At 39.2% G+C, this 20572-nt stretch overlaps 1 protein-coding gene across 1 annotated transcript in view; it reads right to left on the bottom strand.

Moving 5' to 3' along the window:
• The window catches only part of Plcxd3 (phosphatidylinositol specific phospholipase C X domain containing 3), a 202260-nt gene extending 191596 nt beyond the window's left edge, over window positions 1-10664 (bottom strand). Inside the window, exon 1 of the mRNA XM_021183670.3 lies at window positions 10349-10664. Coding sequence (XP_021039329.1) covers window positions 10349-10451 — 103 coding nt within the window. The 5' untranslated portion in view covers window positions 10452-10664. The remainder of the gene's footprint in view (window positions 1-10348) is intronic.
• Between the last annotated feature and the right edge of the window lie 9908 nt (window positions 10665-20572).

A 20572-nucleotide genomic window follows, 5' to 3' on the forward strand; every position in this document is an offset into this window, starting at 1 on the left:
AATAAAAAATGCTCAACTTAGCTAATGACATATCTGGCCTTAGGTTTCATGCAAAAGCCTACTACTGCTATTCTACTGACTGAACACAGCAATAAAACAACTCCCAATGACAAATACCCTCACCAGAGAAGCTTCTCCTTGCTTCTTGTAGATGGTGATGAAGACAGAGACCAACTATTGAGAAATGAGCCAGGAGGGAGAGATTTTAGAGTGCCTGACTGTGAATGGGGAGTGTTTATTACTGTGCTCCCCTCAAGGCTCTTGGATCATGTAGAAAGAGAGCAAACGACTGTAAGATCCAGATGAGGCAGATGATTGTTAAGGAAACAGCATTTTCCATGCACAACAGGGAAGGTGCACATATGAACCCAGAGACTGGGACAGCATTACAAGACCTACTCAAGCTCCAGGCAGACAAAGATGCCAGCATGAAGGAAGGGAGGTGGACACAAAGTCTCACCCTTATGCCAAAAAGCTATTTACAACTGCTGGGAGAAGGAAAATCTGCTTTCTTCAATGAAGTGACATTGGGTATGTCATCCGCATGCCAGGGCAGGGTTTACTCTCAGCAGTAGCAAAGTTCATGACCAACACAAGTCAAACTTCATATTTTAGGGGCCTTTTCTTTTCTTTTGTATTTCGCTTTCATTTTGAGAGGAAAAGAACATGAAGCTGGGTAGAAAGGTGGGGAAAGATCTGGGATAATAAGAGTTGGGGGATAACATATAGTGTATGAAATGATCAAATAATAAGTAAAAATAGTTCAAGGGGACCATACAGAAGTTTCAATGTGACAAAAGAGATGGTCAGAAGAGAAGTGAGGCAACTTATGGGTTAGAAAAACACTCATACACATAATGTCTGATAAGTAGTTACTTTCTAAAATATGTGATAACTCCTACAGATAAATGGCAAAATTACTAAAATACTTTTAATAGTCTGATGCAGCCAATTAAAAAAAGTCAGCCATGGAGCTAGAACATACATTTTTCTAAGAAAAATAAAATATATAAGAGGAAATTTTCTTAAAAGCCACTGGATGACACAGAAGATTCACCCTTGGGTAGTTTCTATAAAATAACTGAAGTCAGAATCTAGAAACCAGATATACATATATGTGTTTTCTGGAGGACTGTTTACAATCTAAAGTCCTGTCAGTCAATAAATGCATAAGGAAAAGTGGCACACAGATCCAAGTGCTCTATCTATTGAACTCTCAAGAATAAGGAAAAGCTGACCTGTGTTTGTGAAATTGATGAGTTTTGAGGACATGATATTCAGTAAAACTGACCAGCCACACAAAGACAAACATGACCTGATTCCACTTATAGGATGCATGTATCACTAAAAGCAGATAATAGAATGATGTTTTTGCTAAGGTGATAGGGGGGAAAATGGAAAATTCTGTTCAATTGATGAAAGTAAGTCTTGTGATAAAGTACTCTAAGGTCAATTAAAAAAAATAAGGCAAATTACAAACCTAAACATTGTCTCAAGACAAGGAGTGTCATGGTCCGTATCAACTGCTGTTTGGGGTCAAATGAGATCATGGAGACGGAACAATCAGAAAAGGAAAGACATAGGTTAAGGACAACTGTATTAGGAACAATTTTATTGTGGCAGTAAGAGACAGTGAGATTAATATAGGATAGAAGAAGAAAGAGGAGGAGGAGGAGATGAAGGAGAAGAAGAGGAGGAAGAGAAGGATGAGAACAGGAACAAGAAGAAAAGAACCTAACAACAGAGAGGTTATATCTATGAATACCATAAAGTTGTTTTGTAGACAGAGAGGCAAGTATGGTGTATGGTATATTATTAACATAATGCTGAGTGACTGGAAGGATAAAACTGCATCCTGCCTGCCCCTGGTTACTTCACACTGTATAAAGCAGCAATTTTTGGCAGTTTTTTTTTAAATCCTGGGTGACTCCATTTTAAAAGTAGCATTTGACTCCATTTTGGGTTAAAGTGCAAAGGAAGGATGACTCTGTGTCATGGACATCACTTCCTGTCCAGTACCATCTATGAGGCACAGGCAGGTAAATAATTTACCATCAAAAGTAAAAATGCACTGATTAGAAACTTATTATAGCTTGCTGGGAAACTATGAGCAGATGGGACATATTAAAACTATATCAGAAACACTAGCCTGAGAATGTATTAAATACACTAGACTAACAAAAGAAACATAACCTTGACTTTGAACCCTTAAACAGGAGGAAATCTAACATTGCCATGGCAATGGACCCACTGACCTGTAACCTGATCATCCAGTATGTATATTAAAGGAATGACAGGAAGTGATTGTTCAGTGTCACTGATAGTGACTAAATTCAGTTCCCAACAGTCCTATGCCATGCCTCAATTAACAAGGTCCTCAACTTCTGTAACTTGGATCATCCCTGAGAACAGAACTGGCCCTGTCACTCTGCATGAGCCCTATGACACCAGCAGTTCTTCAACCGGATTTTTAAAAAAAAAATTTTATTAGTTTTCCCATCTGTAAGAGGAAAAGCAGGCCTCACTGATAAGGCAGTGGGCTGCTTCCGCATAAATGCCCCTGCAGAGGCAATGTCCACAAGAGGGCTAAACTGAAGCCTACCTGAGAGTCTAGAGATTGGTAATGCAGATAATGACAGCCAATCAGGAGCTGCCACTTTGAGGATACATTTGCTTGGGACCAATGGAGGGTATAAAGGGCGTGCTCCCTGAGAATTAATGAAAGAGCTTGCAGCTGCATTCTCACCTGCTGAGCATCTCACCAGAGGCTGAGCCACCAGTTCTGCACCTTCTCATCCATGCCTCCAGGTGACACAGAGGAGAAAGGACTCAAGCACCATTCATCAAACAGAACCTTGACATCACCTGGAATACTTTTTATTGGGAAAGGTCTGGGCTAGGTCATGGAAGGAGTGTGTTTACTTTACTCTGAGGCATTTTCTCACTCTATATGGCAACACAGAGGTATGGCTTGAGCCATGCGTTGAGGTAAGGTCCCCTTAGGTCACCAGGACTAAATCACACACATGTTCTTCTTCACCAGGAGGCATAACGTGGAAGCCTCCAGGAAAGCTGAGTAGACAGCTAGTCATCATATCTCCTTCTCCTTCTCAAAATACGAACTCTTTTATTGAATTGAGCAACTGAATTATCACTATCTTGACCAAGGGCAAACGTAATTGCTTCCTAAAAGTTCATTCACAGGAAGAATGCCTCTGTATAAAGCATACTAAGCGCTAGCATTTTATATAGGATATTATACGTTCGTCCACTCCTAGAATTTATAATGAGATACAAGGACATGCATGAGCACATGAAACAAAATCCACTGGCCATCTGTTTCAATACCTGAGCTCCAGGGGTGACTAATCCTGGAAGTTTCTTGGGAATGTTTAACCACCTCCCCCTGCCCCTCTGCCTGACCCATCTTCCTCTCTTAACAGAGCATAATAAAAGCATATGGTGCCATAGGAAGCTATTGGCAGTAGAATTCCATCTGAAATGTGTTGGGTTTAATACTATTTCCTCTTTCTTCTGGAGCATGTGTTTTTGTGCTTCTCTTGTCATAGGCCTTCTGAGACTAATCACAGCTCTACACAGACCAGAAAGGATAAGATGACATGGTATATTTTTTAACATATTAAATCCTGCATAAACACATCCAGGAATTTGTTTCATGTCCAACATAGTGGAAAGTTTTTGGTAAGTAGCAGGTAAATTTCTCTCAGGAAATAGTCTCCTCCCTTAAGTAACAATAATTAAAGAGTGTGAGTGTGCGTGTGCGTGTGTGTGTGTGTGTGTGTGTGTGAGTGTGAATGTGTGATGAATGTCCTTCTTTTCTAGAAGGACCAGAGCACATTAATCATTTCAATACAACTAGAATGTTAAGACTTATTTCAGACTGCTCAGATTATTTGGTTCCTTTAAGACTAATTGGCAAGAAAAATTCAGATTGTACTTTTATTTCAACCCCAGGCCTGTAGGTAAGGATGAACACAGCACCATCCAGAGGTATCCCTATAGAAAATCAAATAGCTTTTGTTGAAAAACAAAGTAGTACCCACACATTCTGTATACACACGCAATGTGCCTATATATATATACACACCTTGAGAGACTGAGCTAACAAAAAGTCTAAAGAAAAGAAGATAGTTCTACCCTACGCGTTCTCCTCTGATATCCCTCTACCCTGGAGGCTGAGTCGCAGGACCAAATGGTAATCAGTACAGATGAAGGGGTATAGAGGTTTGGGCAATGCTGGTCCATGTGGCATCAGCAGTGATGCAGAGTCCATGCCAGCATCAGCAGCTTCCACTGTGAGGAACTCAGCTCTCAGAACCTTTGATCCTAATATTCTCAAATTTGAGCCTCTAAAGATAAAATGCAGCATATCAAAGCAGCAAAAATTTCCACTCCCTAAATACTCACCAAAACAGGAAAGTGGAAAAACCTAGACTGTAGTGTGGCCAAACTTGTGATTCCTGTGGAGCATATTTAGAATCAATCTCAGGATGTTTACAACTAATCAGAAGTCCATTTAGGATGAATGGGAGTGGGTTATCCAGTCTCTGATTTTAGTTTGGAGCTAGTGGTACTTAGAGCATGCTCTTTGTATCAGTATGTATCCATTTATTTGTATTTCCTTGCAAATATTCCTTGAAAATAAGGTTGTGAAAGTGTGACTTTTTCATACTGATAGTGCCTGACCCTCAACATTTAAGCATTGCGGTATTGACTTTGGCATTTGGTGTGTGTGTGTGTCTGTGTGTGTGTGATGCTTATATATGATACCTATTTTAGAACCTTTTTATCATTAAATAACTGATATTCAAACAAATGAATTATACACACATTCATATATGTTTGTATATCGTGGAAACTATCTATGCTTTAAGTAAATAACTAAAATATAAGCAAGATTGACTATTTCTTTATATCATGAACCCTTTTACTGTTTACCCATGTTTTTATAGTTTCCTGATGATGACCATTAAATAAATTTTATGTTTAAAAATATAAGGTCATTTTTACTCCAGAAAACATTGAAAATTCTACATCATAGATAAAGTAAATAAACCTTCACCTTATAAATATTGCATAAGACTATGTTCCTGTGCACAACAAGGAATGAGCACAAATTGATGCAGAACCAGTGTAGGGATGTTTCTTTCCTTAATCTGGCACTAGTATCCACCCGCATCACCAGATGGACTTTTCTTAAGTGCTGTTGATAGCCAGTATCTGTGAGCAGCAGGGCTTAAAGAAATGAAGGGAGAGGTTTTACATTTATCATGGTGGCCTAATCTGAACACTTAAATAGCAATTAAGTAACATTTATTGCTTAAGGTTCATGATGAACTATAATGTCAGTTATCAGAAATGTTCCCAGCCTGAGCAATTAGCCTTGAATCAAATATGGAGTTCTGGTTTTAAGCTTGATTGAAAACTTGAACCCTTATGGATAGTTCAGCAAAAAGCCTACTGGAGAGATGTATATTTAATTGGGCTCTGCCACTCACACGAAGAAGCTCTCCTGTAGCAGTGTACTAAAGTGTTACTTAGACTGCAAATGTGTGTATGAATCAGCTGGATATCTGGTTAAGTTGGAAAATATGATCAATTAAATTTAAAAAGTGGACTATAGATGCTATATTTCTACCATGAATCTATGTATGGTGATGCTAATCGTCTTGACTGGACAACCTTGAAGAACAAGGTCCTAGAAGACCATTGATAGAACACATTATAATCAGACATGTGTATGTGTAGTGCTTTGATTGGTAGAATATTTATTTCATATGGTCATTCTGACCAAACATACACTTATTTTTAGAAACATGTTCAAGTAGATTCTGCACCTGATCACAATCTACCATTCCATTTCAATTGTTGTTCCATTTCAATTAAAGGAGAAATAGAAAATTGCAAAGAGGAGAGGGGGCTGCAGAGAGGGCTCTAAGGTTCAGCTTGTGTACTGCTCTTGCAGAAGGCACAAGTTCAGTTCCCATCGCCTATGTCAGGAGGCTCAAACCTGCCTGTAACTCCAGCTCTGAGGGAGCTCATCACGTCTGGTATCCAAAGGCACCTGTAGTCACATGCACATACATACCCGCAGAAAAAACACATGCACATGATTAAAAATAAAATAAAAATCTAAAAAATTAAAGAGAAAGAAGAGGTAAGTTAACTCTAAGAATGTTGGCAACATGAAGGAATTACCATGAGACAGAAAGTTAAAATTGAATAAGAATCCCAAGAGGTACTTGCCCACACACATGAAGTGCCAGCTTTGGTACATAACAACACACACACACACACACACACACACACACACACACAAACCAACGAAGCAAGAACATGAAAGCAAATTAAAGTAGACAAGAAATCAGAGTTGTACAAGGGCTTAGTTCCCACAAAACTGTTCTTTTGTGTTAGCATTGGTATTTTCTAAAGGCAATAAAATTTACCCATATAATCACTGGTTTATTAACCATTCTTCCCTTTAAACATAATTAACTGACCCCTGTCCAAGAATGCACACACATTCTTTCTGCCACTCCAGCCCTACAATATTTTGGTCATTCCTTCATTATTGGTGGTCAGTTTGGCTCTGAGTAAGTGATTTTCATTGCATATCAGACAGTGGACAGCAGATCCCTCCCGTAAGTCAAGTCCTCAGTATGTCTGTACTTTGGACTCTGATTACCAGCACATTATACACAGCCATATTAAATCTCTCTTTAATGGCTCTAGAAACCGTGTGAATAACACTAGAACTCTGCATTAAAGGTAACAAATATTCCTCAGATCCACCTTCACCTGAATTTTATACTTTGTCTTCCTGTTTCCCTTTTTTTTTTTTTTTTTTTTGCTTTATCCTCTCTGACCTGCTTGTGGCAAAAGCCAGCATCATCCATACTCCAAATGCCATGTGTTTGGCTTCATTGGAGAGAAAAGAAATGACGAATAAGACTGAAATTTGAACACTTGTGTCTTCTGTTAGCATTTTGCCATTGAATGATAGATTCTATAAAGCACACACACACACACACACACACACACAGACTGCTCTTAGCTGCAGGTTTAGGTATCATGAGGCAGCTGCCCTGAGTAGGTGGCCTCATAATTAGCTGACTATTCACCCTCTATCTGCTTCCTCTAAGAAAACCTGAAGCTTTAAGGATGGCTGAGCAGCAGCAGTTCCCCTCCTCAGAAACACTTGCGTTGTGCAACAGACGTGGTTTTAAATGGTGGAGATAATTGCTTAATTCAAGCTAGAGCAACTGGCCAAGTAAACACGTAGCAGCCAGGAAGCTATTAGCATGATTTTAAGGCAATTATTCCATTAGAGTTTAATAGTCTCCAATTAGTCTGCTCTATCAAAATTTGAATGTCTTCTTTTTCCTCCAAAAAATTTTGTGTTGAATAATGAAGAAAGGTACCAGACTTGTTTTAATCCTAGTGTTTTTTTCTGACTGTAATTTTCTCTTATTTATTTATTTATTTATTTGTTTGTTTGTTTATTTTTATTAGGTATTTTCTTCATTTACATTTCCAATGCTATCCCAAAAGTCCCCCATACCCTCCCTTCCCCACTCCCCCCCCCCCACTCCCACTTCTTGGCCCTGGCGTTCCCCTGTACTGAGGCATATAAAGTTTGCAAGACCGATGGGCCTCTCTTTCCAATGATGGCGGACTAGGCCATCTTCTGCTACATATGCAGCTAGAGACACGAGCTCTGGGGGGGGGGGGGTACTGGTTAGTACATATTGTTGTTCCACCTTTAGGGTTGCAGACCCCTTTAGATCCTTGGATACTTTAATCCTAGTTTTATAGAAAAGGATTTTGCTAAACCTATTTTTCAAAACCATATGGGTATTCCGGAACATATATTTGGTGAGTGTGTGTGTGTGTGTGTGTGTGTGTGTATCTGTGTGTCTGTATGTCATGTCTGTATGTATGCATATGTGTCTGCCTTTGTGTGCTTGTGTTTGTCTGTGTATATCTACGTGTATGTGTATGTGTCTGTGTGACTTTTGATTGTGTGTGTGTCTTTGTGTGAGTGTGTGTGTGAGTGTGTGTGTGTGTGTGTTTGTGTGTGTGTTTCTTGGAAGTATTGGGATAAAATTACAAAGCTTTATAGGACATTTTTGGAAATACAAGGAAAGTCCATATCATCCAAATACATCATGTTTATGTCGCTCCCAGAAGACCATCAGAAAATCGAAGCCTCTGACCTCAGTGTTTTACTTAGTCCCATGAAAGAGAGAAGGAAAATTACCCTATGTCTACAGATATCTCACTCCATACTTTGGTAAGAACTTGTTGCTTCTGAGTTATGCTCACATAAATCTCAAAGCCCCTGAATTCCTAGGAAATATTCCATAAAATCTCTTTTAGGGATCAGATCACTAAACTGATTTTAGGTCATTTGCTTGCACTGGGTTTCTGGGTCTTAACTTTGTTTTGTTCTGAGGGGCCATGTTGCTTGGTTTTAGTCTATGAAATAGAAATGGGAATTCTAGCACTGCCTGCTTTCCAGAGTTGGGGAAGGATGTGGCCTAGCATACATAAGTTGGCTTTGAGACAGTGAAGTGTTACAGACATTATGGTAAGCTTTAAACGCGGTGGCATCACGCCATCCCTCGGAGCTGGGTGGCTACCGCAGGCATTTAACCCCCTTGAATCTCTAGAGGTTACCTTCACAGAGAGCTAGCACCTCAGTCCTTGCACTTGCTACCAGCTCAGTTCAGGAAGCTGGTCAACCACATGAAAACAAGAAATCAAATAAAAACTAAAGGAGGAAGAGGTTGCCTGTGGAAGGGAGAGTGGAGTTTCACTAGCAAAGTTCTGTGCTTTCTACTCTTTCAAAAGAGCAATGCCCAGACTCATGGGTATAAAATCTGTACACAAGGAAACTGGGTTGTGCTCTGGCAGAGAGATATCTAGGTCCCAGAAAGTCATCTGTTGAGAAAGGGCAAAAGCAGAGACAACCTTTTTCTGAGGACAGAGATTTCAACAACCTGTGCCTGTCCTTGTCACTAAACATCCACTACAATTGAGTTGTCACTGGTTAATTCCAATGCTTGTTGATTGGACCCTGGGGTTTTTTCCCCCAGAAACCTGTTTTATTTCTTCCGTTTCTTCCTATTTCTTAAGTCTCACTTCACTTTCTTCCTCTAAACTCCATCATGTTTTCTCCCCTGGGGTGGGGTGAAGGGGTTGGCGGGCAGGGGCAGGCGTAGATAGAGCAGATCAGAAGAAGTAGACCAGAAGGTTGAACTTAAAAAACTCAGCTCTACTCCGGGCAGGGGTTGATTATCTACGAGTAATTTGCCCTCCAGCCTAGTCTGGTAAGAATGGGTGTGCACACCTTCAGCCAAATTGCTAGAGAAATGTAAGCATTTCTCCAGCTGCTGCACTCACAAACTGCCCAGAAACAGTCTTCTCTCTTAGATACCTGAGTTAGGGACTATTATGTGCTCTGACCCGGAAACCTGGCCAGTGCTCTGGTCCAAGCCATGCACACCATACAAACACATCTTGATATGTTTTTCTATACCCTGCTTGCTTTCCTCCAGACTACCTGCTAGGTCACCTTTTCCAGGGCCATCTGTTCATTATTCCCATCTCTAAACTATGCCTCACACGGGTCTCACTGCCTGGCTTCTGTCTAGAGCCACAAATGTGCAAGGGTCTGCTTTCTCGACCCAGGAGCTCTGCCTTAAGCAGCTCTTTGACCATACTGACTCTCTCCCAGTCCAAGCCAATGAAGAAAGGCTTGCTTTCAGCTTCTTGCCCCATTCAGCTCCTTGTCAAGGACAGTGATCCTGCTGCCACCACAGATCCTGAACTTTCATCACTCTTCAGAAAGCTCTTTGTCTCTTTAAAGGAGACAGGGGACGAATATTAATGATTCCAGTAGATTCTAACAGTAAAGCTATCAAATTTTCCCAAGTCCGTGCCAGCGATGGTCTCAGTGATGTTCTGGAGCCGAACTCTTAAGATAGCCAGCTCCCTCCCATAGCAAGCGCACCACGGAGCCACAGACTAAGGAACCTGACCTGTCTACTCCCCAGCCCCCCTCCAGAATCTTCAAGGAAAACCGTAGAAAGAGGTCTCAGGGAGCGATCCTGGAACCACCTTCTCCTCTTTCCCAGCCCTCCGGACACAGTCTGCTTCTGAAGCCCAGGGGAAGCAGTCACCTTGACACCCCGTGCCAGGGTCTTCCAAGATTTGGAAAACCCAGGGACCCACCCCCTGGATGAGCATCCTTCCCGCAGACACAGGCGAAGTTAGCACTGGGTGTAAAATGAAGCAGGGCGAGGCAGGGTCAGTGAGCACCTACCTGGGATGGCTAAATTGGTGAGGGGGATGCTGTGGATGCTCTCAGGCAGAGTTGCCATCCAGTCGGCGAATTTCAGCTCGTTTTTCCCCTGAGATGAGGCCATGGTGCTGGTCTGCTTGCCACCGCGCTAGTCGCCACACTCCTAGGCACAGGCTGGCAGCTGCTGCCGTTAAGCCAATGTTTGCTTCGGCCCCGCTAGAGTTTACACTCCGCTCTGCGCCACACCCACAGGATGGCGCAGACACATGCTCATTTTAATAATTATTCAAAAACACCCCATGCTCCCTCCTTGCCTTGCCAGACTCCACTGCCGGGGCTTTTGTTCCTGACGTCCGTGCTCTGCTCTCTGCTCTTTCCCCTCCCTCCAGACTCCCTCCTCCCGTCTCACCCCTCCTAGGTGGCTCTGCCTTTCTTTGCCATTTTGCAGCTTCCCACCTCTTCTTATTATTAGTCCTTCATCCAAAAAAAAAAAAAAAAAAAAAAACTTCGTTTTCCGAGCTGCTTTGTCCCTAGTCTTTCTCTGTCCCTTGGTGAGAGTTCCTAGTCCAGTTTGCATTAAAGGCAGTCTTGCGGTCGAATCTAAAAATCCTGGTAGACTTTGGCATGTTGTTACCTCCTGAAGAGCAAATTCATCTTTGGCTCTCAAGACTTTCCATTCTTCCTAAAGAGTGTTCCTTTCCCTAAGCCACAACAGAGTGTGCCCTTTCCCAGCAAAGGGCCCTCCGACTTATTTGTACAAAATGGAGGTCTTTATTTATCACTTTGCCTAATGTTTGAAGGCACGTGGTGATTGATACACGTGGTGAGCAGGAAGGACAGTATAGTCTATTCTATATTAATCCCTGGTCCCAGGCATTTCACGGGTCAAGAGGCACTGCCACAGGTTGTGAAGACCTTCTATCTCTGGGGAGCGAGTGATGCAGTTCCTTTCTGGGTTTCATGGCACTCAGGATAAGATGAAAGTCTGGGGCTGGAAGGAAACCACGTCTCCCAATGACATGCTGTAATTACTGCCAGTAGCATTTGGTGGAATGTATTTGGCACCATTTGAAGTGATCTATGTGATTGTTTGGATCTTCATTCCTTGGCAGACTAAAGAGATGTGTCTCTCCAGAGAGAAATCGCTCATGTGGCTCCAGAGAAATGTCTGGGTCCACCTGTTCCGCAGTGAGAAAGAGAAAGAATCTAATCTTACAAATGTGGCAAGACCAGCCTTGGCCTGAACAGAACTGTATGAGTCAGAGTGACCATGTGCTAGGCCTTTGCCGCTCAGAGACTAAGGATGGGCAAAGGAGCTGGCTTTCTTATGGAGGGACACGTAAATTCTATTCCCACAGGAAACCCTATTAGGCTGAAGAACTTAGAATCAAGGTTGGAGAGATAGCACCGAGAAACATGAGAATAATCATTTCAGTTCAGTAAACCCATTTAACATTTTAAAAGCCCCAGAGCCTTTTTATTTTGTGCAAGGATGCTGTGACCAAAGAAAAATCCCTATCTATTCGAAATTACTTTGGGGGAAGATAGAGGGAGGATCAAATTTTCTTACTCTCCCCATGGAAACAGTCCATAGTGTCTTGAAGACATGGTTGGTCTATCTTTAGGAATGAGGATGAGATGTACTGAAACTTCTGCTCAGAGAACTCTTTACATTCTCAGCAGCACAACACATCCTTGTATGCTTTTAGCTAGAATGAGAATCATCTCACAACGTTCAGCTTGTTGGCAAAGAGATGTATAAGCACCGCTCTTCTGACTAATGCCAGTGTTTTAAAGGTAACACATTGAGGCAGCAACTCAGAATCACACTGGAGAGTTAGCCACACTGTGTGTGAGGAAAGTCCTCCTGTGCCTGTTAGTCCTGTGTTTTCCATTACACAGTCATAATTACTGAGAGATTCGTGGTGACACTTTCAGCTGTGCTTGCTGAAATAGCAGGATCTGTACCCTCACTTTGCCTTTTCTATTTGGAGGCTGTTCTAGACTTTGAAAGTATTCTTTCCAGGGTGGTCAATTAATTATGCAACCTGTGAGGTATTGTTCTGTAAGATGTACTTCAAAAATACTCTTTATCCAAATGTATTGTGAGGATGTGTCCTAAAAAGTTTAGGAAACAGTTTATTAAAGACGGTTGTCCTAAAGTAGAATTGCCTCTTCCTTGGGAAACTTCAGTGTTTTCTCTTAAGGCCTTCAACTGATTGGATGAGGTCAATACATATGATGGCAGGTAATCTGCCCCATTCAAAATGACCATAAAACCTACTTCATCTACAAATATCTGCATAGCAGCCTCTACTGTAGTATTTGAACAAATAGCTAACCATCATAATTCAGCCAAGTTGTGACTCAAAAAATCAACACACTCACTGTAAAACTCATGTAAATTAGTGTCTGAGCAGCTAGTCGTCACAACGCTGCTGATTTGTGGTGTATAAAAAAATTCTATCATACTCACTGGAAAACTAATACAGAGGTTGATATCAATTCCCTGATCTCTTTAGGACTCTATTATTCTGTAATTCTGTTGTCATTAAGAATATCACATGCAGAATGACTAGAAATAAAAAGAGAGAAAAAAAGCATAGATAATTGTCTTGTAGTTTTAATCCATGCAAAGAAGTTGAGGTAACTGGTCTGAATTCTTATACCCACAACATGGAGAATGACATTGGATGTCATTTATTATTCCAGTTTTACTCAGTTGCTGTGATAAAACACTTTAACCAAATACAGCTTGAGGAGGCAAGGATTTATTTCATCTTACCCTTCCAGGATATGTTCATCCAGGCAGGAACCCAAGGTAGAAACCTGAAGGTCACACTGCTTGCTGTTCTGCCCATTGTTACCCCAGAGCAGGGAACACACAGTCAGGAGAGTACAGGAACAAGAATGGAGGAGGATCCTTCGAGCTGGCTTGCTCTCTTGTAGACTTATGCGTAGTCAGCTTTCTTATACAACCAGGACTACCTGCCTATGGATGGGTCCCACTCACAGTGGGCTAGGCTCTCCTGCATCAATTAATAATCATAGACATCCCTCCAGGCCTATGTGATCTTGCTAATTCCTCAATCAAGGTTTTTTTGTCAGATGATTTAGGTTATAGAAAGCTGACAGTTAAAACTACCTAGAGTACCTACCTTAAAAAACAAACAAACAAACAAACAAAAACCAAAAAAACAGAGTTCAAGCACTACAGCAAACATCCCATGTTCATCCATTTAAAAATATATATATCCTTTTAAGCATATGTGAAAGAGCAAAATGAGTTTGAGTCGTAAGTCCCCTGAAAGTTACTGTTCATCAAATTCATACTGTACAGGGGACCTAAAATTTGCCACTCCACTCAAACATCTCTTTGCTTCCTCAGTTTTGCTCATAAATATATAGTCGTTGCTTGCCTTATCTGTTCAGTCAGTTCATGGTCTCCCTTAATTGCCAAACTAAGTTTTATTTTTAAGCTAAATTGACTTTGGATTGAGTTAGGAAAAATAAGAGGTATTACAGGTCAGGAAACACTACAATACGTTTAGGTCGGATAATGTCTCAGAAGGGACCATCTGTCTCAAGGAATTCAAACAAACTGTTTTTTAAGGCAATGTTTTGCAAATTCATTTTTCTAGAGTCAAGATTAATAAATACATATATAAAAGGCAATAATCTTGATAAAATTAATATCAAGAATTTCTTATTCTCTACATCTAACTAGATATTCCATCCAAAAAAAATTTACTTTATTCGAAGTCCAAAAAGAATCTAATTTTAGCCAAATAGTTCAAGCTTCTTTTTGTTCCATTTCTTCTTCTTTTTTGTCCTTGGAATACATCATTTATTATTTTTTTTTTAGATATTTTATTTATTTACATTTCAAATATTATCCTCTTTCCCATTTTCCCCTCTGGAAACCCTCTATCCCATTCTCCGTCCCCCTGCTCGCCCACCCACCCACTCCTGCCTCCCTTCCCTGGCATTCCCCTATACTTGGGGCATTGAGCCTTCCCAGGACCATAGGCTTCTCTTCCCATTGATGTCCCACAAGGCCATTCTCTACTACATATGCAGTTGGAGCCCTGGGTCACTCCATGTGTACTCTTTGTTCCATTATTTTAATGCTACAGATTTTTCTGTCTTAACCCCTTTCTTTCTGTCTCTAAAGCTCACATGTTATCCAGAAAAAGCTACCTAAAGCTCACAGATATAATTTAGAGACTTGGAATGATAAGCCGTGAGATCAGGAGACCTAGATTCTTACTGAAGCTTTCACACTTGGTGCTGTGTATTACTTGTTTTCCTTTTCTGTTGCATAAAGAAAGATAATTTTTCCCTGGGGATGGGAAAATGGGAATCCTATGAATTTAAGTTAAGAAAGAAACTTTAAAGTTTATGGAACCCAATGAGAACTCAGAACACTGGAGTTAGTTCCCTCTTGTGCTGCTCACCTTCACTGTTTTATTCCTGCTCTAAACAACTCCTTTTTATGAATGCCTTACCATGCGTCTTAGTAGCCAAACCTAATCAAACCACCAAATAGGACTCCCATAGACTCATGAGTTTGAATACTTGGCCTATAGAGAGTGGCACTATTAGGAGGTGTGGCTTTGTTAGAGCAGGTGTGGTCTTCTTGAAGGAAGTGTGTCACTATGGGGGTGAGCTTTGAGGTCTTGTATGGTTAAGCTACACCCACTGTGACACACAATCTTCTACTGCCTGTGGATCAAGATGTAGAACTCTCAGCTCCTTCTCCAGCCCCATGTCTGCCTGCATACTGCTGCTTCCCACCATGATGATAATGGACTGAGCCTTTGAAACTGTAAGCCAGCCCTGATTAAATGTTTCCCTTTATAAGAGTTGTCTTGCCCATGATATCTCTTCACAACTATGAAACCCTAATCAAGACACTTAAACAGAAGTAATCTCTCTTTCCTCTACACAGCCATTGATGTATGCTTATAGCTGTGAGGTATCATGTTTCTAACTTCCTAGTTGATCTTAAAGTGCAATTGGTACAGAAATGGTGTTGTTTAGCATTCTACAATGCATGTCACAATGACTAAAATGTACAAGTTCATTCTAATAATCAACTTTACTCCCTTATTTCATACATATTTATTGACTATGTTGTATGTGCTCTGTCCTAGAGAGAGAAAATGAAGCATGAAGTCACTGAACTCTCTGAAATTTTTGAATACATTTTCTGTGAAAAAGGTGCCAACTGATCCCTCAATGGATGATTAAGTAAGTTATGTAGATATGCTTCTCACACTACAAGAAAAAACTTCCTTCAATCTCTCTATTTTTATCCCCTCATTAAACAAAAAAGGTCATCAAGTTTAGACCTTATTGTTGAAAATCCATGTTGAAGGAAAGATCAGTTTAGGAAATCAGTTGGCTACTTTGCCTCTTTATCAGTTTTCCTTTGTCTTCTCCACATTGCCAGCTTGATAAGTGACAAGTGTCATTTGAAAATATTATTCTGTACTCTTCTAGTTCTCTAGTGGTTCATTTCTATAAAATACATGGTTTCTCAAAGCAGCAATTGTTAAGGATGGAAATAGCCTAAAAAAGAAGAGAAAAATTGCTTCAGGTCAATGCACTGAATCAAGAAAAGGATGAATCAGAGAAAGTTATTCTCTTCATTGATAAAACTTACAATGTTTGTATCAATGATATTTGTACTTGCTACAAGACAAGAGCAACTCAAATAATCACACGGAATAGATAGATCATCAAATGCGGAAGAAATTAATATTATTCAGCTTTGAAAAGTAATGATGTCCTAATGTGTGCTATAAAAGAGGTAATTTGAAGAAAATATACCAAAAGATAAATGCTATATGAATCCATAAATTTTAGGTCCCTGATTAGTCCAGTAGATAGAAACATAAATAAGAATATTGGCTATTGTTGGAGGAGCAAAGGAGGAATGAAAATTTGCTGCTTGGTGCGTAGAACCTCACTTGAGGGTCCTTCAAATATTCAGGAAATGCTATCTAGTGTGACGAAGCACATGTGGTGCACATACTTGGAGTCACTCAAATGTACATGGCTGGGGAGCCATGGTCTGTTGGACAGCAGTGCTGTGTTCATTTACTTGATGGCAGTTTATCTTCCAGGTAGCAGCTACAAGTAGCAGACTTTAAGTTAATCAAAACCCATTTACTATCTGCTGCACAGAGGCAGCACAATAACCTAGCTACAGAATGAAGCTATATTATGTATATTTCCATAACAAGTTTACGTTTGGTACCTGAGCTCTAAGGCCTTGCTGATAGTAGTGGCACAATCCCTGTGGCCGTGGAGCATTTTCCTCTTCTCAAAAATAAGCAGGACACAGAGTGATATAATTTATCCAGGGCTCCTCAATGCTGACAATGCTGAATGCCATTGTTAATGTTGACCTGTGCTTCCTATCAGTAACATTTTCATTTATACTTTATGGAAAGAAGTTGATGCAATAATTTTTTATTGTAGGTCATAGATGTTCTTGCACAGGTGATCCAGCAAGACCTTTTGTACATTCTTGACATTCTCAAACTGTCTTACAGCTACAAACAAGTGAAGATAATTCTTGCTGCAGGGCCTTACACTCTTTTTCCATTTTCAGCCTCCTCTTGCAACCCCTACTCAAGGCAGGCATCTATGTCTAGAACTTCCTGGCAGACATACCTGTGCTGCAGGACACTTATTCCTTGTGAGATGAATCTGATGATTAGATTTCATCTTAGTCTCAAAACTATGCATTGGCCCATGGAAAAATGTGTCAGAAATTTGGATGTGATGTGAGAGAAACAGGCATCTGGCTCTTCAGGGAACTCTAGTCAGTATTGGCACATACGAGATTATGGACTTTGACATTTTGTGCCTTTTCACTTTTCTTGCTGCTGCTTTTCATCACTTATGCTTCTAGCCTTTTATAGTTTAATTTTTGTTTAGTTTTTGGAGATAGCATCTTATGTAGCTTGGATTGGCCCTGACTTTGCTTGATGGCTGATGTTGGTCTGAACTAATGATACCCTTCCTTCTGCCCCCACCCCAAGTGTTGATTTTATAGGTTTGCTCCACCACACTTGGCTATAACTATAGCTTTGACTAACAAAGATTTTCTGTAAACACTGGATATTCAAATTGATTTAGTAATAATCTTCTGTTTAAATCTCTGTATGACCCTTGTATTAGCTGCTTTTCTTGTTGCTGTGAACAGATATATGACAAGAAGAAACTTAAGAGAGGAAAGATTTGTTTTGACTCATGAATTGATAGTGCAATCCAACGTAGTAAGGAAGGCATAGGGGGTCGAGGTGTGAGGGCACTGGTGATGTCATACCAGTCAGGAAATAGATACACATATGCTTATGCTGAGTTCACTTCAGTTTCCCTTTTGATTTGATTCACGAGCCTAGACATTGGGTGACAGTGTCTACATCCCTATTCATCACTTAACCTCTTGTAAATTTAAATATTTAAACTATTTGAATATTAAATATTAAAGCTATTCCTTTTTACATTTGGACTCAAGAAGTAAATATAGCTATGCATTTGAGAAATCTTACTGTGTACTCTAAAAAAAAATAAATACTGTGTTATTTATAGCACCTACAATAAGCAACTATAGTGTACCTGGCAAAGAGGTTTTTAGAATGAGAATAAAGCAAAGTTCTTCATTCTATTTTATTAAAGTATCATATTTTCAAAAATTAGGAATAAAGTAACAGTAGAATGTCAAGATCCTGCATGGTTACTAAGGAGAGCTTGTCAAGGTAGCTGTCCACAACTCCAGTGCTGAACAGACATAGCATAATTTGCTCTGGACATGTTATCACAGTCTGTGATTACATTCCTGTAACCAAGTTATTTTAATGGAAAACACTAAATTCCTTTCTTTTTGGTTCTTAACCATAGCTGGTATTTAATATTTTAAAATTTTTATTTTCACATACTTGCCTTCCAAACTATATTATTACAAGCAAATTCCATATATTTCAGGATTTAATGTGTAAAGTTTCATTGTTATGTTTAGTTAGTTTAGTAGTCAATCAATTCACATTTTAAAAGTCAATAAAATAATAATTTTTAAATTAACTGACCATTTTTCTAATATGGCAAACAACCTAAATAAAATATCAATGTGAAGTTTAAGATCTTTTTACTTATCTCAGGAAAAATGTAAAATAAATATGTGCAATCTGTAATGTAAGGAAATTATAAATAGTAAACTAAAGTTCACAGATATAGACTACCCTACATGTATATTCTTTTGTTGCACTTTAGTGGGATTTATTAAAATATTCACTAGCTTCTGTGTATCTATCAATCAGTGTAACCATCATGTACTCTGAATCATCAGAAGTATTTTCTTTTAAAATTATTAAAATATCTGTTCAGTTATTAATATATTCCATGTAAGAAATAATATAATTTTATTTAATTATTGAAGTCAGATTGAAAAGAACATCTGATAAAACATTAAGAGTACATTTGCAGATGCCTTTATAAATATATCTAAAGACAAATGGCACATTTCTAAGAAATGGATATGTGTGGAATAATAATTTAGTATTTTTACAGAGTGCTAAATAGCTATATTTGGAATCACAATGTCTTTGAAAACACATTAAAAAGAGCTTGTATACAAATGTGCCTTTAGAAACACTGCAGAAATTATTACAGCATTTATGCCATTTCAGAGAAGAATGTGTTAGGGTGTAAGATGACTTGGGAGCTTCTTTATGGCCCAGGCAAGGACAGCTGTAGCTCTAAAGGAGATAGTTGTCAAAATCTATCATAAATCACAAAGGAAAACCACTGACAGGAAAGCCTAAAAGGAGACTGCAAATGGCTCGCACCTCAGTTCCCTGGCTGGGAGCTTGTAATCTTTCAAACACAGCAGAAGACAAGAGGACAAATGAGAAAACTGAGCTGAAGACTTCCTCTCACACATTTTCTCATGAAATGAGGAAATTATGAGGTTACCTCCATTAAAATACAAAATTAGTAAACATGTAGCTTCCATGTTATGAAAAAAAAGCACACATGGTGAGGAAAGTGGGAGATGGAACACTTCTCCAAGTGAGTAATGATTTGCAAACACAGAATTCACAACACCAATCATGATTTTGCAAGAAATTTAACCACATAATACTTAAATTTATAGTTAAGTAAGATAGCCAGCTGTTAAGAAACAACATATCCCACTACATAATTGACTACAAATAAGGAAATTTTAAATAATTTATAGAGGCTAAGCATGACAACACACACAGTTTAATAAGAAACTGCTTTCCTGGAACCCCCAAAGCCCTTGATTTGACCCTTAGCTCTGAAACAAATACATGCATGCATACATATATAAAATGTTTATGTCCAGTACTTACACCTCACCATTATCATATATTGCACATAATTACAAAACTTAATTCTTCATACATTATCCCTGATGGCACCACTTTCCAAGACCTACTACTCATATTAACTGATTAATAACTCTGATTATTGCAACTGAATAAGATACATATGCTATTGTGCTATTCATACTGCTCGACCCAGTATTCACGAGCATGAAAACAATCTAAGTCTCTTAGGAAAGAAGTTAAGGGTTCTGAGTTGACTGAATTTCATTATCATGGCTATAAAGGAGATAGGATGACCTTCACTGAGACAAATACTATTTTAAATTTAACTATATTATACAGTCATAGGAAATATGAACAGTGAGATGTTAAGGGTGCACAAACTTCACATACAGCATGTTCAATGAGATTATTTGACAGGTAGATACATTAAAATGATTACAAAATAAAATCAATGCATAGTAGCCAATTTAAAGTTATACAAATAGATTTTATATAAAAATATTGTAACATAACATGATGCAATGGATAAATTTAAGTATCTATCACGATAGTAGCTAACTTTTAAAAATTAGCTTATAAATAAGGTCCTAAAACCTGCCCTGCAAGCCATTTACTGGAAAAGGAAAGAGATATCACAAAAAAATGCAGTAATTAAAAACTGCATGATATTGGCATAAAAACAGGCCTATTGATCAATGGAATAGTTGAGAACTCATAGATAAACTCATGCTCCTGCAGCTTCCTGATTTCTGACAATAGACCAAAACCACATGTTGAAATAAAAGCAGTGTCTTTTGCAAATGGTACTAGTCAAACTGGATCATTTCCTGTAGACATAACAGCAGATTCTTGTTTCTCACTTTAAATAAAACTCAAC

This window comes from Mus caroli, unplaced genomic scaffold (genome assembly GCF_978045245.1).
Source record: "Mus caroli unplaced genomic scaffold, Mus_caroli_1 scaffold_16, whole genome shotgun sequence".
Lineage (NCBI taxonomy): Eukaryota > Metazoa > Chordata > Mammalia > Rodentia > Muridae > Mus > Mus caroli.